At 36.0% G+C, this 19,369-nt stretch overlaps 1 protein-coding gene across 6 annotated transcripts in view; it reads right to left on the reverse strand.

Moving 5' to 3' along the window:
• LOC140152534 (kinesin-like protein KIF16B) overlaps positions 1-19,118 on the reverse strand; it is a 78,241-nt gene extending 59,123 nt beyond the window's left edge. For all 6 annotated transcript variants that reach the window (XM_072174904.1, XM_072174902.1, XM_072174905.1 and 3 more), the window contains exons 1-4: positions 18,932-19,118; positions 16,281-16,350; positions 7,887-8,027; positions 3,267-3,383 (exon numbers count right to left, since the gene is read on the reverse strand). In XM_072174904.1, the coding sequence (XP_072031005.1) occupies positions 3,267-3,383; positions 7,887-8,027; positions 16,281-16,350; positions 18,932-18,978 (375 nt within the window). In that variant the 5' untranslated portion in view covers positions 18,979-19,118. The remainder of the gene's footprint in view (positions 1-3,266; positions 3,384-7,886; positions 8,028-16,280; positions 16,351-18,931) is intronic.
• Positions 19,119-19,369: the final 251 nt, after the last annotated feature.

Below are 19,369 nucleotides of genomic sequence, written 5' to 3' on the forward strand. Positions count from 1 at the left end.
GTTTATTATTAAGCCCGTACACATTAAAGCCATATTATAACATTTGCTGAGGAGAACGCCTCAACATTTTTTTTTTAATTCTGGTTTTACACGATTGTAATGTACTTTAGTCAATAAAGATACTCTGCAAAAATCAAGACTTTAGGTGCTTAGTTTTGTCAAAATCCGAGATTTTGAATAAAACGATGGAACCGACGCTTTATTATTACGATGGAAATATTAGTCGAACACATATGCACAGTACGTACACGGTGTGCGGGATACACATACACACACACCCCGAGGATCGTACCGTATTACAACCGCAGGAGTAACATGCATGGGCACTACTAGTAAATTCCAATTTTCTATGCTTTACCTCACTTGTTCGGCTCAAAATTAAAGGGGACATATCTGACAGTAAAAGCTAACAGTTTATGGAAAATAAATACTAATCTATTTTTACAGAAATGTTATAATATGCTTTAAGTGTCAGAGCTATTTGAAAAGAGAAGGGGGTCCTCCATGGTTCTGATACCTGTATCCAACCTCTAGGAACCAGAGGTAGTTGGCGCAGTGCAGCGCCATGCAGACAAAAACAAAACAGAAACTGTTAAAACTATGAAAGTGTTATTTTTTCATTTTATGAAAATAAAGTTTCAGACAAGCCTTGAAATATGCTGACTAGAACCAGCAGCAATTTGTTTTGAACATTGCTCCTGGTTCACTGAGATTTTACAAGAACCAGGAGAAATTTCTGAGGAGCAATTTTCCAATAGTAAATCCAGCACTACTGCATCAAGTGCAAAACTGTTTGTTTTAGGAAATTGCTCCTGGTTCATGTGAATTTTACAAAGACCAGGAGCAATTTTGCTCCCAGCGCCTGCTTATTTCAAGGTTTGGTTTCTGATCTTGATTCATGAAGCACATGTAATGGCACATGATGTAGTACACAAATGTACTGAGACACACACAAAATTTGTCTATAGTTTGTTTGGTACAAGGCACATTGTGTACCTTGCACTAACATACCCATATCTTCCATTGGTGGTGTTTATTTACCATTAGGACAAACATGAGTGTCTGGACATTGATTGTGTTTTACAGTTAATTACATTATAATCTGCACCAAACATTTTATTGTTCAAACTGTAACAGACTTGCTGAAGATTAGAGGCCATGACAAGATATCTATCTGTCTTCTCAACGTGGGTGAACATGTGAATCATGTGAAATGAGTGACTATCTATAGCATATGTACAGTGCCTTTATTTAGCCTCCCCTCCAAAAAAACACAACAAAACACCATATTTGTAAGATGTCACCAAACTGTCACACTGTAAAACACTAAAAACAAACAAAGAAAGGAATCTAGTATTGTTCTCTTAACCATGACCCCAAAGTCCTACATTCTTTAAATTCTTTAATAAAGCCTGCCATTTATTGTTTGTTTGTTTGTTTATTGTTACAATTTGGTTTTTTTTTACATGAAATCCATCATCATAGCATCTTCTATTCTAGTGGACTCAACTTGACAGTCCAGATTATAACCCCCATCTTCAGCATTGGTGTAGCTAGGGGTAAGGGAGGAATCGGGGTGCGGAGTCAATAAAAAAAAAATGGATTTAAAAAGAAGACTAATCATTTTGATACATCTTGTATACATAATTATTCTGTTTATAGCTTTATCAGTACCTGGACGTTTCAATACTGAATCAGTCCAAACTTCAAATACACATACATGTACAAGAACTGCACACTACAACTGTATGTAGCATTGTTCACCAAACAATACCTCTAGTAGAACTGCTTTTCAAAAGGTAAAACTCCTGAATGTTATAGTGTCATACAATAAGTATACTGAACTTAAGTAAGGTAGTACATGTATGAGGCACACACTGGATCCAATACTCACATACAGTTCACACATTGATAAAATTCAAGGTGTTCAAAAGGTGTTCTTGCTCTTGTACAAACAAAAAGGTGTGTATAGTTACTGAACTTATTCAACTTTAAAAAAAAATACAAAAAAACTCCCACCATATTTACATACACATTACACAAGTACATATTTATTACGACTTTCTTTATACAGGGTTACAACATTCAGTGTCTACATTGTAGAAGGCCCTGATATACAGAAATATAGGTACATTAACATTTGTACAACAAACTATTTGAAAAACCATGAAAACATACAAATATCTAAATACATAATACAGAAAAGACGGTGTTTCATGCTGTGCACTGTTGTGACACTGGGTGTATATATTATTTTGTATTACGGCTCTACCCATCTGGCTATCAAGCACTCTCAAACTATTAGTTATACTTTTTACATATAATATGTTTATAATAGAGAAAAGAAATAGCTAATGTGGGTAGCTAATACTCTGAAAGTATTAAAACACAAAAAGATTCATGCATTTACCATTTACATTTGAATGGATAATTTTGAAAGAATGTTTTTGAATAGGTTATAGCTAAAAGATCAAAGTTTATGCAAACGTTTTGTTGCAGTTTATTGTAAGTAATTGCAGATGAACAACAAGTGTATTCAAAAGCTCATGTCTAGTTGGATATGAGTGAATTGAGTTTGTAAAATTAATTGAGAACTTTGAGGAAAATTTGATGCATTACCTTTGAAACATTTAAACACTATAATGATAAGTTGATTAATCCAACGCTCTTGAAGTTTACACTGTACCAATGCAATGTGTTCATCATATCGTTACTTGGAGTTCTAATCAGCTGATGACAATAGAATAATTGCAAGCCGGTTTTGAACATTTTGCATTTTTGATCTTAGTTCACCATTGCAATTTGATGAAACAGGACTACAATAATCAAAATGAGCCATTATGAAAGCTTCTGCTAGCAATTTAAGTACATCCTAGGTAAATAACATTTGACACAATAAATAATACCACAACATTTGGAAATATTTTTAGATACATAATCAATGTGCTGAATACAGTGTGTATTCAATTCAACAGTCCAAATTTTTCATATTTTTTCTGAAGTATATAATGAGATCTGTTCTCACAAAATGAAAAAAGTCGCCAGGGAAGAAAAGGGGATATGGTTCATTGTACATGTCAAAAGACAATAGACAGAAAACAAAAGAATTCTTCACTGAAATTTTGACTTTTGAAGATAAGTTATATATCATATTATAAAGCTTATGATGCAGAGAATATGAATCCATATAATTGAAAATAAGTTTCCATTCTGAATAACAGATGAGACAACACCAGTAGATAGCACATTAGTTAGATAATACTTACTGATTGTCCCATCATTGTATAGGACTTCCCTGATCCTGTTTGGCCATAAGCAAATATACACGCATTGTAGCCCTCAAATGCTGACTTTAATACATCTTGTCCAAGATCTCGGAATACCTTGATGCACAGAACAAACACAAGAAATACAAAATAATTATGCAAAATTATGTCACTTCTCAGATGATGTAACACTGGAGTGAGGTAAATGGTAAGTTATTTATGTACATTAAAAAGAGAAAAAAAAATTAATTGAAAACCTGTTTAAAAACATGGCTTTTCAAACTTGAAATAAAACCAGGTTCCTTGATTTGAAAATCAGTTTGTTTTGTTGTTGTTTCGGGATTTAAAAGTGTAGGGAAAATTGTATTTTCCTGGTTGTCAGTCAATAAAGCATAAAAGTTCTCAAACAACTCGGCATTTAACATTTGATGTACCTGTTTTATTGATTTCATAAACTTGATTTCAGATAAATTTGGTCTTCGACTGAGCTGAGTTGGGTTTTCAAAAGCTTGCAATTCCTTAAACCAGTTTTTGCAACATGGATTTTTAATTTGAAAAGCAATGTTTTAGATATTGTTTCAACTAAGAAAACATGATTCTCTGTGAAAATTTTAAGTTTTGAAAGCATACAGACGCCTGATGTTGACCTATATATTAATCACATGTGTGTCTAGTTGCTGGTACATGCAGTTGTAGCATAATATGTTTGTGATCCAACCACTAAATAACAAGGTTACAATAATTCTGAAACTAAAAATGGCTTGTCACATGAGGATAAAACAACAACAGATTCTGAAAACTTATTTGTTTTCACTTAATTATTATTTCAATTAATGCATGTATTGCTACATTCCCATATTTGACTATCAAATCAAAATAATACAGAACATGCTAAATTGTAATTTAGAGCACTTCTTATGCTTCCATTTCTTAATAAAAATGTATAAAATTCATATAGCTCTACTTAGTATGGTACCAAGTTAAACACTAAAATGAAAATAAATGCCTTGGACTGAGTATCAAATAATATTATATTAAAATCAATCTGTCTCTCATAGAACACTAAATAGAACACAAATTATAATTAAAAAAACAACCTTTAGTTATCTAAAATAATATTCTTTGCAATATCAATGTACAATACATATGACCTACATATAATTGCATGGTCCATCCCCTTAGAATAACTTCAATAAGCACTCCCTATGAAATTTTAACAACTGCATGTCTATGTGCCCATTTTCTTTTTATGCATCCCAAAAATGACTGCTCGAAATGACTGCTAATTACTAGGTCAAATACATTTTTTGTGTACAATACACCTAGGATATTATTTTACATTTACACTTTAAAAGAAAAAAGTCCCCAATGTTGCCATGTTCTTTCAGCCTATCGACTAATAAAATTTTAATCATTCTGATCTTGTACATAAACTATTTTGTCCACAGGAAATGACAAGACTCTAAATGTCTGTTCAAATAATCAACTCTTTACAAAACTTCATCATTGTCAGCACTTATTCAGATGCATGGTCAGTAACTTCTATGTCAAAAACTGCTACTTCACTATCTGATTCACCCCTTCTGCTATTCAACAAGATTGTATGATGTCACTCAGCATTGCTATTCATCCCCAATACTCTATTGAGGAGTGTAGCCAGGATTTGGGGAAATGGGTGTGGAATTTGCAAAGTGTAGATTCCCACCCCAAACAAAAAAAACTTCACATCTAAAAAGTGGTCTAAACCCCTCTTAGCCCCTCTTTGGACATTTTAGTGCTATTTTGAGAAGTTTGACATGGAAAAGTGGTACCTTTGTTAATTTTTCTTGTACTATGGACCTTCATGGGTATGGTGCGTGTTAACATTTTCCCTGAAAAGTGCAAACCCCTGGCTACATACCTGGCTGTATTATGTTGCGTGTCAGATAAACTTGAAACCCTGTTGAAATTGTCTGCAAGATTAAACTACACAATAAAATCTACACAACAGAATTCAGTAGTTTCAAATATTTTATTTCGTAATCTTGCCACTACTGATATGAAAGCTATCAAATTGAACAGGGTTGTCTACTTCCATGGTTGTCTATGGTTGAACAGTTGCAAAGGTGATCAATCCTAATAATGCATTACAATTGAAAGGTAATCAATCAAACACAAGTCATCACATGTGGAAGGCACAAAAGGAGAACATGCGTTTTTGTTGTTTTTCATTCTTCTTTTAAACTACTATCCACTATGGCATATTTGTGATCACATTTTTGATTGACATTCCATAGAAGTTTATAACCCTACCAGCAATAATACCCCAGAAAACAGCACATTTTTTGCAAAAAAAAACAAAACAAAAACAATTTAGGCCTACAAGATAATTTAATTTATCTCTTTGGACTCAAGTTACAAAAAATTGCCTTAGAGTGGTTTTAAACAAGTTGACCATGATCAGAAAAACTACATTTTTCTTTTAAAATCAGTTCTTTTCACCACTCTATTGAGCTATCTCAGTAGAAGATGACACTCTCTTCAAGCATCATGGTCATTGAAGTCCAACCACTAGCTTCATGGTCCAACTTAAACAAGGTTCCCACCAAAATATAAGAAAATTATAAGCTAGGAAGTACAGCCTATGCTCTCTAAATGAAGCCTTGGGCATAAATATATGGTTTAGATTGATATGAAGCCTAGATTACTGGGTCAATAGTCAATACTCTAAAGTTTACATTTGATAAGTGTAATTAATTCCAGGGTTTAATGAACCGCATGTCAATAATTACAACAAAACACCGGTTGATCTGTGATGGTTGGAAACCACAAGCAAACAAGTGCTGCCAAGCCTGCTTTGTCAGAGGTTTCCTCAAAAGAACTTGACAATGAACTTCTAGTATTTAAATGTTTAACCAACCATTCATTAGGTAAACCAACACATTCCACATGGGGTAACTCACATCAGAGACCTTCCACATTGGGTAATTCACATAATAGACCTTCAAGACATAGACAGGTAGCCAAGAACATGAGGCCAAGAACTGAGTCACATTGTTGAAAATGTCCTGCAGACTCATTTCAGACTTGTGCATCATGAATGCACACACACCTTGTAAAGACAGGTAAAAGGCCATTGGATTTTCAAACAAAGGACATAAAACTTGGACCTATATCTAAAAATGACCTTTTTACACCTGAAACTCAAGAGCACCAGACTGTGGACTCATTTGGAAGTTTTACAATCCATACAAGTAGATCTGCCCGTATAAGGCAAACAACACACATTACGCTTCTATACGCCATTTGCAATGCAATAGCCCTTGTTGGGGTGTGTTTACTAATAAACACACACACCCCCCACCCCCACACCCATACTAAACCATCAGCAAATGCAGACAACAAAGACACATTACAGCACAGACTGATTTATCAACATTGTTTAGCTGAGCCGTCAAGCAAGCGTGGATGTCCTGTTATACACAGCAACTTCTCCTGTGTGTCCCCAATTGATGGTGTTTACAAAACCACACACACCACATACACACCCACCGGCATGTCCAGGATCTTTCCTGTGGGGGCTCAGAGGGGCTTTCAGATTCATGCCGGGGGGGGGGGGGGTTAAATCGCCAAAACCGGCTGATTTTGCATAATTTTTAAGTGCGGGGGGCTTCAGCACCCGAAGTCCCCCCTGGACACGCCACTGCACACCACATGCATACATATTAGAACTGGCTCAGGTCTCTGATCACAATGCTCTAAAATCTGTGCTTATAGCTGCGAAGCATCAGGGCAAGTGGTGACTGGAGGCCGAGGGCAATTATTGATTATTGCCAGGGATGGTTTGTTATCCCTGGTTATATCCACTACTGAACCAGTGCTATAAATACATACACACATATATGGACAAAACAAACTTGATGCATTTTATTCAACTTTGCACCAGTCACTTTGATTATGAACTCTGTTAACAAAGCCTATGAAAACAAACTTGAGCATTGATTCACAAACCTGTATTTAACTTCAACTGATATTTATCCAAGCAGTGCCAATGCACTTTGTATAAGTGTTCCTAACAATTCAAACTTAATGGCACATGACCCATTAAACATCCTGCAATTCCTGTTCTATGTATGAAAGATAACATCTCTATCCCTGTTACTGTTAGAAGTTAACTACAGCAGATTTTAACAATTTTGAGCGCAGAAAGAAGGTGTAAAACATAGCATGCCCCATAAAACCTACAAATAATTTTGATTTACTTTGGAATCTACACAGATTGCCAATATTTTAGAGCTTGTATGTTGTTCTATCTGCTGCATATCATTTTCAAATGTGCAGTAGTTTTGATGTAAAACTGTATGATCATGATGATGTAAAAATTAGACAAATACCTCAAGAAATTTGAATATTATTGCAAAAGAAGTATGTGTGTCACAATGGCCAATAGCACCTTCGGAATTCAGGTACTGTATTATATGCTGTGGTACAGAATTGTTCACGATTTTCAAATTTCAGGAAATTGTGAATGAAATTTGTTGATTTTAGGGAATCTAATTATAAGTACATATGTATAATGATCTCTATTAACTACTTTCATTAGTGGTTTCCATAAATTTCATTTGCCAAATTTTTGCATACCTTGTCTTGTGAAGCAAAGTTTCTGTCCGTTGCATTGACTGACCAATAGGAATAGTCATAACTAAAAGTCTTCACTCTCTCACGTCCAATATTCTCTCCAGGTGAGTGGATTGCCAAGTTATTCTGAGCGGTGGCAGGAATCTGAAGAGGCAAATAAAAAACAAACATTTTAAGCAATGGAGAATAATCACATTTATCATATTATGATATAAATTGAGGAGATAACATTAGCTAGGGAGCGCTCGACGACTTTTACAGTGACAGGGATGTGTGGACAGCAGTTCAAAATAGGGGTCTTTCAGTGAGAGATTTGATGCCAAACAAGGGGGAAGGGCTCGAAAAAATGTTAATTTCCCGGGAAGCAAGCTCAATTTCCCCACAATTTATAGCATGTTTTTCCCTCCAAACACTAACATTTCCTGGGAATGAGCTTCCCAAATTTCCCACTTTTTCGAGCCATGCAAGGGGGTCATTGAATGACAAGCCCTAAAAAGGGCAAACAATGGGGGGTCATTGGGTGAGAAGCCCTTAAAAAGGGCAAACAATGGCAGTCACTGGGTGAGAAGCCCCTAAAAAGGGCAAACAATTTGAGTCATTGGGTGAGAAGCCCCTAAAAAGGGCAAACAATGTGAGTCATTAGGTGAGAAGCCTAAACAAAGGGCAAACAATGGGAGTTATTGTGTGAGAAGCCCCTAAAAAGGGCAAACAATTGGAGTCATCCCAGGGCCCCCTCCCAGGGGTCATCTGAGATAAAATTATCTGTGGGCATGAAACTTGATAGGTACAGTCAACATTTTGGGGTCATCCAAGGTCACACACGGGTCATCTGAGGTCAAATTAGTAAAAACTGCCATATGGGCATGAAACTTGGTAGGTACAGTCAACATTTAGAGCCAACATTTTGGAAGGTCATTTTGGGGTCATCTGAGGTCACCCAGGGGTCATCTGAGGTCGAATTACTAAAAACTGTCGTATGGGCATGAAACTTGGTGGGTACAGTCACCACCAGCCGAGAACCACCAATTATATGGGTGACCGCCTAGTTTCATAATATTTTACCATCTGGGCCATATCATGTTAGTATACTAACTGCTTGTACAGTTTTATGACCCCACATAATAAATACAAGAAGCTGAAAAAAATTATTGAACAGTGTTCAATTTATTATTTTTATTAGATGGACAACTCTTTCAAAATGGACTTCCACATGATTGGCACAAAGGGGGGGGGGGTACTCTGGAATGTACTCTGTACACATGACCATATAATAATTGGTTGTTTCTGCCAAATATTATGTACCGGTACCAGCCTGCATCTGTTGTCATTTATGAATTTTATGTGATGATATTTCATGAAATTAAAATATCACATTTTTGGTTGGTTTCCATGTGGCATCAGCTTCTAGTTCTATGTGGTGCAGCAGCTGTATCGGCACAATACTGATGAAATCTTCCGCACGGAAGATAAAACATCTAAAAATGTGAGTAAAATTCTGAACTTGCACAACATAATCAGTGGTAGTTAATTTAATTATATCAGTCCTGATGAACTTATTCAAAGAGCTTCTATGTATGTAAATTTGTTTATTAAAAAAACATTTTTGTGATCAGACATAATTTTGTTTTTACAAAATGGCCACTAAATCCTATCAACGAGCCAGACACAGCCAGTCTATAGTTTGTTTCATCTTGAGTTTGGTAGCCCTTGCGCCACATGCGTGCCAACAAACCATCCTTGTACATGTATAATGCTCTACAGGATTGGGCTGGTACGCATGATTCAATACTGTGCACACCAAAATACGTACCTACGTCACTACCAAACTCTAGGCATCCGTGAGGATGACAGATTTAGTTGGCCTGTACACAATTCACTAATTCATTTATTTTTGTGTGAGAATTAAATTAAATTCTTAGTTACAAACAAGTTTACAAATATTCAACAAGTTAGACTGTAGTATGAGTAGAATGGGAACTTCAACAAAATATCTTGTACATCTTTTGTAGCTAATGAGAATCTTAGCGAGAATCCATTTCAGTGCAGAATATTCATTAATTTGAATCCTTATAGTCTTTCCAGGATCAGTGCAGTAAACAAGTCCAAAGAAGCTGATATCCCCTTGATTGTTATATTACTAATTTTATACAAAACATGTCAACCTGCATATGGTATAAAAGCTTCCATTGTATTCAACACAAAGCAAATTTTGTCCAATTAGGTTGAGTTAGGTTTCAACATATGTTACACAGGAGGCGGTACATGCCTAGCATGTCATGTGATACGGATGTCATAGGCAACAGATGATGGCAACAATGTATAACAATTGACTTGTAAATAAACAAGGCTAGGGCAAAATCACACTTTCACAAGGGAAAACAACATATCCACTTCATGAACAACCAAATAAACAAACAAACACAGTTAATTAATGGTAAAAAATACTATAGTTTCAGCAGTGATTGCATACAATGTAGCATGAAAACCACAATAATACTAAATTTAATATTTTCATCTCTTGTTGAGATCAAACAGAACAGAAATAAACAAAAACAAACACTGTTTTTAGTTAAGAATACAATTTCAGACTATATACAATGTAGCAGTTCTTTGAATGTTTATGTTTTAAAAACAAATTGATCTGACTTTTGTTTAAAATGTTGGTAAAATGGAAATACAAACATCTGTACAAAGTTGATAAATAAATTTAGCATAAATTTTAAATGTCAAAATTCTTGGAAATTTGAATGTTATTCAAAACAAAATAGGATGTGCAATTGTGTATAATTTCCAGGACTCTGACTGACAGTACCTATGAAATTCTGTTACTATGTACGTACTTTCATATATTATGGGAAATTGGCAAGGTTCAAACAGCATGCATGCATGTTAACATTTAGCAGACTGCAGGTATCTTCAGAGTCTATGGTCTAATGCCCGGGGTCTAATGCAATGGTGCAGTAGCGCAAAATTGGGAATTCAAGAAGCTCCTTCCAGGGAAATTCCAGTAGCAAATATTTGAATGGAAACTTTTGTTGGTTTCTTTGTGTCCTTTAAGTATGTAGGTGTGGGTGTGTGACGGGAGGTGTGCAGGGATGGTGTATAGCCTACATACATGCATGTTTCAAAATCTGGATATTACAACGTATAATCAGTAACCAAATTATGTGAGAGGAAGTGTGCTGAGGATGTGCACATGATAACAGATAAACTTGTCAACTCAACTTGTAAATGGTGAAAACAAACTTACCTATGCTAGGCTACATGTACAATGTACATATAAAACTAACAAGGAAATGAAACTAGGTTGATGATATCACTGTCAGGTAGCCCTGGCACAACTAAACATACATGTACATGGGTTTGACAAATTATTGTCAAGATGCCATTTTTCAAAGAACGCAGATATTACAACAAACTTTAAGCCTAAATGTAATTTTCCTTCAAAACAATTTTGTTTGTTTTTGTAAATAGTTTTTATCTAGAAAGTAGTTTTAAAAATTAATAAATTCTGATTTTGATCAAAAGTGGGTCAATCACATCATTTGTATTTTATCATAGGCGTATCTTTTACATAATGATGTCAACTGATTTCTGCATTGATCTTCATATGGTATTGTTATAATCACATTACTTCAATCTATAGATCAACAGGACAAAGGCTAATGACATACATGTACACAGACTGACATGAGTATCAATCTCTGTGATACTGTACAGCACAGTATTTTGATGAATACATGTTTGCGACTTTATCGAAATGCTTGATTTGGCAGAATGAAATTTTTGTGAAATTGAAAAGGGCCAACAAATTTGTGACAAGACAAAAGCGGGCCAAAGATTTTTGCATTTTTGAGGTTCCTTTTTTATTATAAATATGCCCTAAAAAGGTAGCTATACATTCACAGTACATGAAGAATAACCTTCAAATACACATGCACAATTTCCTGATCGCTGCACTTTATACCATATCAGGGTTAAGACCATTTAAGGTTTTCTCGCATGTCTAAGGGCCTGTGCAATAATTATGTTTACCCCCGGGAGGTGAAAGTATATCAAAGTGGTCTGCCAAAAATCTCTTGCCCCCCCCCTTTGGCCGTGCCAAAAATCTTTGCCCCCTTTTGACGTGCCAAAAAACCTTTGCCCCCCCCTTCACACACTAAGATTTTGGGGAACGTGAATTGAAAACATTAAATTGTCTTTATAATGCGAGCGCAGCGAGCAGGAAATTTTGCATATTTGAACGTGTTCCTAATGTTTTGCTACACCTTTTTAGGGTATATATAAAACGGTGCCCAAAATATTTGTGCCAAAAATCGGTTGCCCCCCCCTTCGACCTGCCAAAATGCTTGCCCCCCCTTTGGCCTTTTGGATTTGTTGGCACATCAAAGGGGGACCTAGATTTATTGACACAGTATATAAAAAGGTGCAAAAATTTGTTGGTACATGTATATCAAAAGGGGGCAAAGCGATATTTAGCAGACCATTTTGAAAATTTACCCCCCCCCCCACACACACATCAGTAATGTATAACCCCTAATGTACATAGAGAAAGTGTATGATTTTTCGTGTTAAAAAAAAGGCATGGAATATTCCCAGCATGACTGACTTTATGCCAACTCTCAATTAACCTCCTAAACACATTTTAATACTTGGCACACGTACTGGGTGTCTTTAGGGTAAAACCTGTCATCAACAAGGTTGTCAAGTTTTACAAATTTGAGCACAAGTGGTGAGAAGCCAACCCACATCCGAATACATGTAGCACCAAATAAGGTATACTAAATATATAGGTACTGGTATTCTAAATATATACTAAAAATATGCTACTACTAAGAGCAACAAATCTCTCCATGTTGGTTTTTGTGGGCCTAGATAAACTTTAGCATAACCCATTTCAGGGACAGACTTAGGTTTCAGTTTTCTACTGGCCCTCCTGGCCAGTGAAATGGCAAATCTAGTGGCCCTGCAATAAATTTACTGGCCCGGCTTTTTCAATATGTTCTACTGCAAAAAAACCAAACCAACTTTTGTTGGTGCTTTTGGGGGAAAATCTATATCAATTTTTAATCATTTGGCATCGTACAATGTGTATCATATCGCAAATATCAAAAAATCAAAATTATCTGATATTCCTCGTTTTCAAAATGCAATTCGATATGTCTGATGTGCTCTCAGGTCCCACAAAAAATATGTGGAAACATCACTGTCCGAGCCCTTAAAGTCAAGCAAACCTTAACATTTTAATTTGTTTTGAACTGAATGTACTCAATGTAGAGAGTGTAGTCACTAACACAAGTTCAGTCAGTAGTCCTGCCTTTATTAGTTCCGAAAGTTTCAAACTAGGCGGTATTTGCGGTATCGCTATCATCATCAGATATAATTATGTAGCGCATGGAAGAGCTAAGTAGTACATAGGCCTACTGTCATCGTAAAAAGCGGCCGTATATTTCCAACTTGCTAGCAACGCAAGAATAAGAATATAAATATTATACAAAAAAAAAAAACATTGAATAAAGATATAATTTTCAAGTGACAGGAAGAGCAGACAACTGTAAATATGACCATCACTGATATCTTGTCTCGTAAGTTTTATATCAGGCTCAAAAATCTAGTGGCCCGCCGGGCCAGCATTGTTAGAAGTTTACTGGCCCGACGCAAAATTCACTGGCCCCGGGCCACCAGGCCACTGCTTAAATCCGTCCCTGACCCATTTCCACAAAACCAGAAACATATTAATTGAAACATTATTTGCTTTTCAATATTTTGAAAAGGAAATTGTGGTTTTTATAAGTGAGTGTGATGGTAGGGCCCATATAAAATATATCCAGTGCTAGCCATTTAACTAAAAACCTGCACAAGCTAAAATACATTTTGTGCACTGTAATGATCAGAAATAAATCAAGAAAGCCAATAATTGATCACATAGATCTTGCAGTTCTTGAGTTACTAGAAATAAACATTTTGAGCATTTAATTTTCCCTCAGAAAAACAATGCACATGGGGTGATTGGCTTGAGCAATTTGCTTGAGTCTGCTCCCATCTAGTCCCAAGCATGTGTTATGTTATTTTTTGCTTCATGTGTATATTGTTGTTCTTGTTCTTTTGTTGATTGCATTTGTTCCTTGTTTCCATTTTTCCTGCTGGTATAATTTGTTTTTGCTCTGTACGTTTGTTTGTTGCGGATCTGCGCACTTTACAAGTGTACACTGTACATATTATTATTATTATTATTAATTATGCGTCAACCTAACAGATTGGTTTAAACAAGACTCTTGTTTAAAAGAACAAACTGTTGTGGCAAGGGAGTGCGGCACATTTCTGTAGCTGACCCAATAAGTAGTAAACAGTTCTAGGAAGTATTGTGTACATGTGCACATCTACTAAAATTGAGAACGAGTGATACCGAATCACATGATATGAGGAAATGGTTGTAGAGATTCTTGGCACAGTTTGTACATGGATATCCCACATGCAACCACCTCACTGACTCAGGTGACTACAATAAAGTTGAATGAAATACCAGCTACCACAAAGCATTATGGTCTATAATGCACAAAGTCAAGGACACCTGGAGCACAGATCCTGTGACAGCCTGAGTCACCAGTACCATATAGGCCTACGGCCTATAATTTCGCAGCAATTCTTTCCATTGTAAAGCACAAATTCAGAAATTCAGAAATACATTATAATTTTCCTTATTTGCTGTACGAATTCATAAATCTGGGCTCCTACATATGTAGAGAAATTTGGTTCCCAAGGCCATATGAACATGTACACACATTTGGATAGCACAAATCACACCTTTGACAACAAAGATGTTGTGATTTTGGACAGAGAACGCAAGTGGTATGAAAGGAGAATCAAGGAAGCGATTATGTAAAGAAAGAACAACATTCACTAAACGAGGGAGGTGGTCTGCACCATAATATGGCAAGGGCCTACAATTCTGTGATCAAAAAACATTCCTAAGAATGAAGACAATTTACTCAATAAAAATTGAGGTACAGCACATGAAGGAGAAGATACATTTATCCTGACCAAATTACATGAGAAATATTTAATTTGGGAACACTTCTGTTGATAAACATGTGTCACACTTGAAATGTTGTGTTACTAGTATTATAAATTATTCCAATACTAGGGCAAAGGCGACCACAATGCAATGCACCTGTGTATACCCATGCTACATATGGGGGAAATGCAACAAAATCTGCAGCAATTGGAAAACTAAGGGCATTTTCAATTCATTTTCAATTCATTTTAATATATTTTGTCTCCCAGTAACTTCTGTGCAAACCTGACTACCTACACCTAGGTGGATAGAAAATATTTTTCTCAGTATAAGGGGTACTACACCCCTGTGGTAAATTGTGACTATTTTTTTGCATTTTTCTCAAAAATAATAACACATTGGTAACAAAAGGTAGATATTATTGGGGCAAGGAACCAAATTACTACACTGACATTTCAGTGACTCAAGCCAAGCGGTTCAGTATATATGGTCGGAAATGAGGTACATCTTAGCGGTACCTTATTTCTTATCATAAATAACGAGCCGCTTGGCTTGGGTCAATGAAATTTGTGTGTAATAATTGGATTCCTTGCCCCTATAACATACGTAACTTTTTTTACCACTGTGTTATTAGTTTTTGAGAAAAATGCAAAAACAGACACAAATTTATCGAGGGGTGTAGTACCCCCTTAAAGGTCCATGCTGCATTTTTTGTACTATCACACACACACACACCCACCCCCGCACGCAAAAGTTGTGCACAAAATTAATTATTCATCAAATAAAACTATTTTCCCAAAGATTTGTAACAATTATGCTATATTGATTTTTAAAATCTGGACCCTCAGAGCAAAATCCTGTACAAAAATCAGATAATTTGGTAGTGCAGTTTAGAAAATACAGGAATTTAAATTGAATTTAATTGGCACATAAGATTGCCCTCAACAGTAAAATTCACACATATTTTATTTATTAAAAGTACAATGTACCTCCAAAATGTTTATATTTTGTGATTTCATCCATTTTGTAACATTAGTAGAAAATACAGCAAACCCTGGGTTTTTAATATTTACATAAAATACTACTAAATAAACAAATAACAATACATCTCATGCTTTCTTTAGTTGTTACTCCCATGATTATTGCTTCATTTTATGCAAATTTATGACAAATCAGGATTTTTCCTAAAAATGGGGTAAAAATGGCCAATTTTGTGAATCTTCAAAAGGCTGTATCTTTGCAACAGATTGTCCGATTCAGGCAATTCAAAGGTTTTTTTAAAATCATTTTGCAGAAGAAACAATCCTGGCAGAAAAAGAAACTCAATTCTAGAATTCAAATTTCAAATTGGCCACCCTAATACTATGGTAGTATCTTCTTACCTTTAAATTAGTAATACTGGTTTTCTTTCCTTCCATGGAAATAATACATGTTGATCCCATATTAATCTCCCTGAAAAATAAAAGTACATAAAACATTTATTTTGGGCATTTGAAATTACTCAGCTACTCTCTCTTGTGACATCAACCTCTTCATAGATCAACAGTTTGCCACTAGACCATGGCCTCAAGATGAAAGATGAGTCTTGGATGAGATGTGATATACATAGGCTTAGAGAGAAAACGCAATCTCGGTTTTCTCGCCGTGAATCTCGCTTTTTAGTGCTTTTCTCGCTTTTAAAAGATTCATTTCTACCACGAAAATCTATTTCTGTGGCGAAAGGTTGCAGAATTCGACAACCATTGCAACTAAAAAAGCTGAAGTTTGACCTGATTTTCCAGCCTGAATGTACAAAAACGGTCCATTTTCTGGCACATTCAAGCAACAACACAAGTAATATTCTTTATACTACTCAAACCTTGCAGTATATTGACCTTTTAATTAAGCTGATTTATGAGGACAAAATTTGTGTATTTTTGATAGTCCGGTCGGCAATTTCCATGCTCTGTTTTGGTATCACTCAGGGGTATGGAGTCAATGAAATACTGCCCTCACTCAATTTTTTTTACCTTTTTCTGATTTTCGCTAATTTTTGGGCATAAATCTCGCTTTTTTCTCGCATTTTGAAGTTGCCATCTCGCATTTTTGGCCAAAAAATTGCGTTTTTTCTCTAAGCCTAGATATACATTTGTATTGTAGGCTGTGTGCAATCACAGAAAGTATCAATTAAGGTTTTTAACCTGGGGATTGATTCTTTCAGTACACAAGCCTAAACCTGAAATTTCTCATGCATGTCTACATGTAAGATTGCAAATGATTTCTTGGTGTAGATTATTCATTCAGTTGGTAAAACAAAAGTACAGAAATTAAACTTAATACTGGAACTTACGTTTCGTTAACAACATTTTATACCAAACCATCAGACATCATCAGGTGACTGATTGAGGTCGATTGGTCATGTAAGAGATGGCGAGATCAATTCCTTTCATCAGTGCCTGGTCCCATACTTGCCAGCTCTCGATGAAAGTAGTCCTCCTGTACTGGAACAGCGACGGACTTTTGACTCTCTCCCATTTGTCATGACCGATCGACCCGAATCAGTTACCTGAAGAGTGATGATGATGTCCGACGGTTTTGGACGAAACATCCTGTTTTAAAACGAAACATAATGCAAGGATGACAATCCCACATTCACTGATTATTGCCCTCAGTCACCAAAATTTAGTTGAGATTATGGTCAGGTGACATCGAGGTGACCGCTCGCCATAAGTTTACTGATTTCTGTGTTTTGAAATTTGTTGACGTTTTAATGATCCCCGATTTCCCGTCGATTATTTTACATGTAGCTGTGTCACGTCACGTGCATGACGCTGGTGGGTACCAGCCAAACTTCAGAAAGAAAAAAAAAACGATCGCAGATAACGATGTGATATGGGACTTACATAGAATTACACAGAGATATTTCTTGCCAAAATTTGACCATTTCTAGGCAAGTTGGCCCTACTTTGTCTGCGTTATGTGAAAAACGACAGTCTTAAGTTAGTATACGTGCAACGCTTTTGATGTTTAGATGTTTTGGGAGCCTGGGAGGAATCCGAATAAAAAAATGATGGAGCCTATTCTTGACTGTGTAATATTCCTTCAACACGCTGCCGTACGGTAACACTCTTATACGATGGACAGATAGTATCAGTTTGTGAATGAGGACATCGTATAAGTTCCTGACCTTGCTTGTACTAACTGGATGGACGTGACCAGACAGAGTAAAGGTGATGAGTAAATTGATTAGAGGTTAATAACTGCGCGATCGGTTATTTGGAGGCATTGTGAAAAAATCTTGAAACATTTTGCCTTTGGGACCGAGGAATATCCCGAGGGGCGTAGCCCCGAGTGATATTCCGAGGTCCAAAGCAAAATGTTTAGATTTTTCACAATGCCCGACATATTACCGATGCAAAGTTAATAACCTCATTCATAACCGTCACTAATCTCTTCACCTTACAAAATAACACAAAATTTTGCTCAAAAGTTTATAAAATAGATGATTTTACATCTTCCCTTTCCAAAAGAGATCAGGCTAAAACATGACGACCAAATAACAAAAGTACGTATCACAATCTGCGCAAATATGGTAGCACGCAATCCAAATACGGCAGCCAGCCTAGCAAGAAGTTTGTTCGACGCACAACAACACGCAAAACGCCGGTCAATTGTAAAGCGACATTGGAACAATTACGCATTTTGCGGTCAATTGTGAGATATTAATGACCTCGATTTGCGTTCAAGCGTTTTCACAAATAACTAAATGTAATTGGATCGCACACATCGCGTTTATTAATGAGGTTTATGAATGAGCAATATAAAGCCATTTAATAATGGAATTATAGGCAATTACAATATGTACATGGCTACATGCCTGACCATGATGAGCATTAACAATTTACCTTGTTACGTTTGGACTCATTGAGATGCGAGACTGACTGCAGCTCATGATATTCATAATCATAGTCATCGGTTCATCCATGCATTGTCAATGACAATGTCGACAATCACAATGCAATGACTGGTCAATGAATGTGGAAAAACTACTCACCTTTTGTTGATGGGCCGCACTCGCACAGCCACTTTAACTGACGCCATTTTCGTCCCTTTGTTCACACCTTACACATTTAGATATAAAATTTCAAACCACAAACCATGGATATTCCATTTATGGATGATGGATGCATATCAAAATATACCACACACATCACATAATTTTACAACACTCGTGATCAGCAGCCATGTCAACATTGAAATAAACAAAATAACGTATGGTCTGTGTTAAAATTCACTCAATGTCAGCCTTGAGGTTAATGTAGTATTGAATGTCATCCTTATGCGTAACTTACATGAATAAGAAAATTGAGGGGGTTTATGCTTTCATTCTCCAAACACTAGATGAACCACGGAGCCGGGCCACGGAGATGAACATCAGCCCCAGCATAAACCGACATTTTAATGTTATAACATTTTTAACATTTAACTCTTT

This window comes from Amphiura filiformis, chromosome 5, assembly GCF_039555335.1.
Source record: "Amphiura filiformis chromosome 5, Afil_fr2py, whole genome shotgun sequence".
Taxonomy (NCBI): domain Eukaryota; kingdom Metazoa; phylum Echinodermata; class Ophiuroidea; order Amphilepidida; family Amphiuridae; genus Amphiura; species Amphiura filiformis.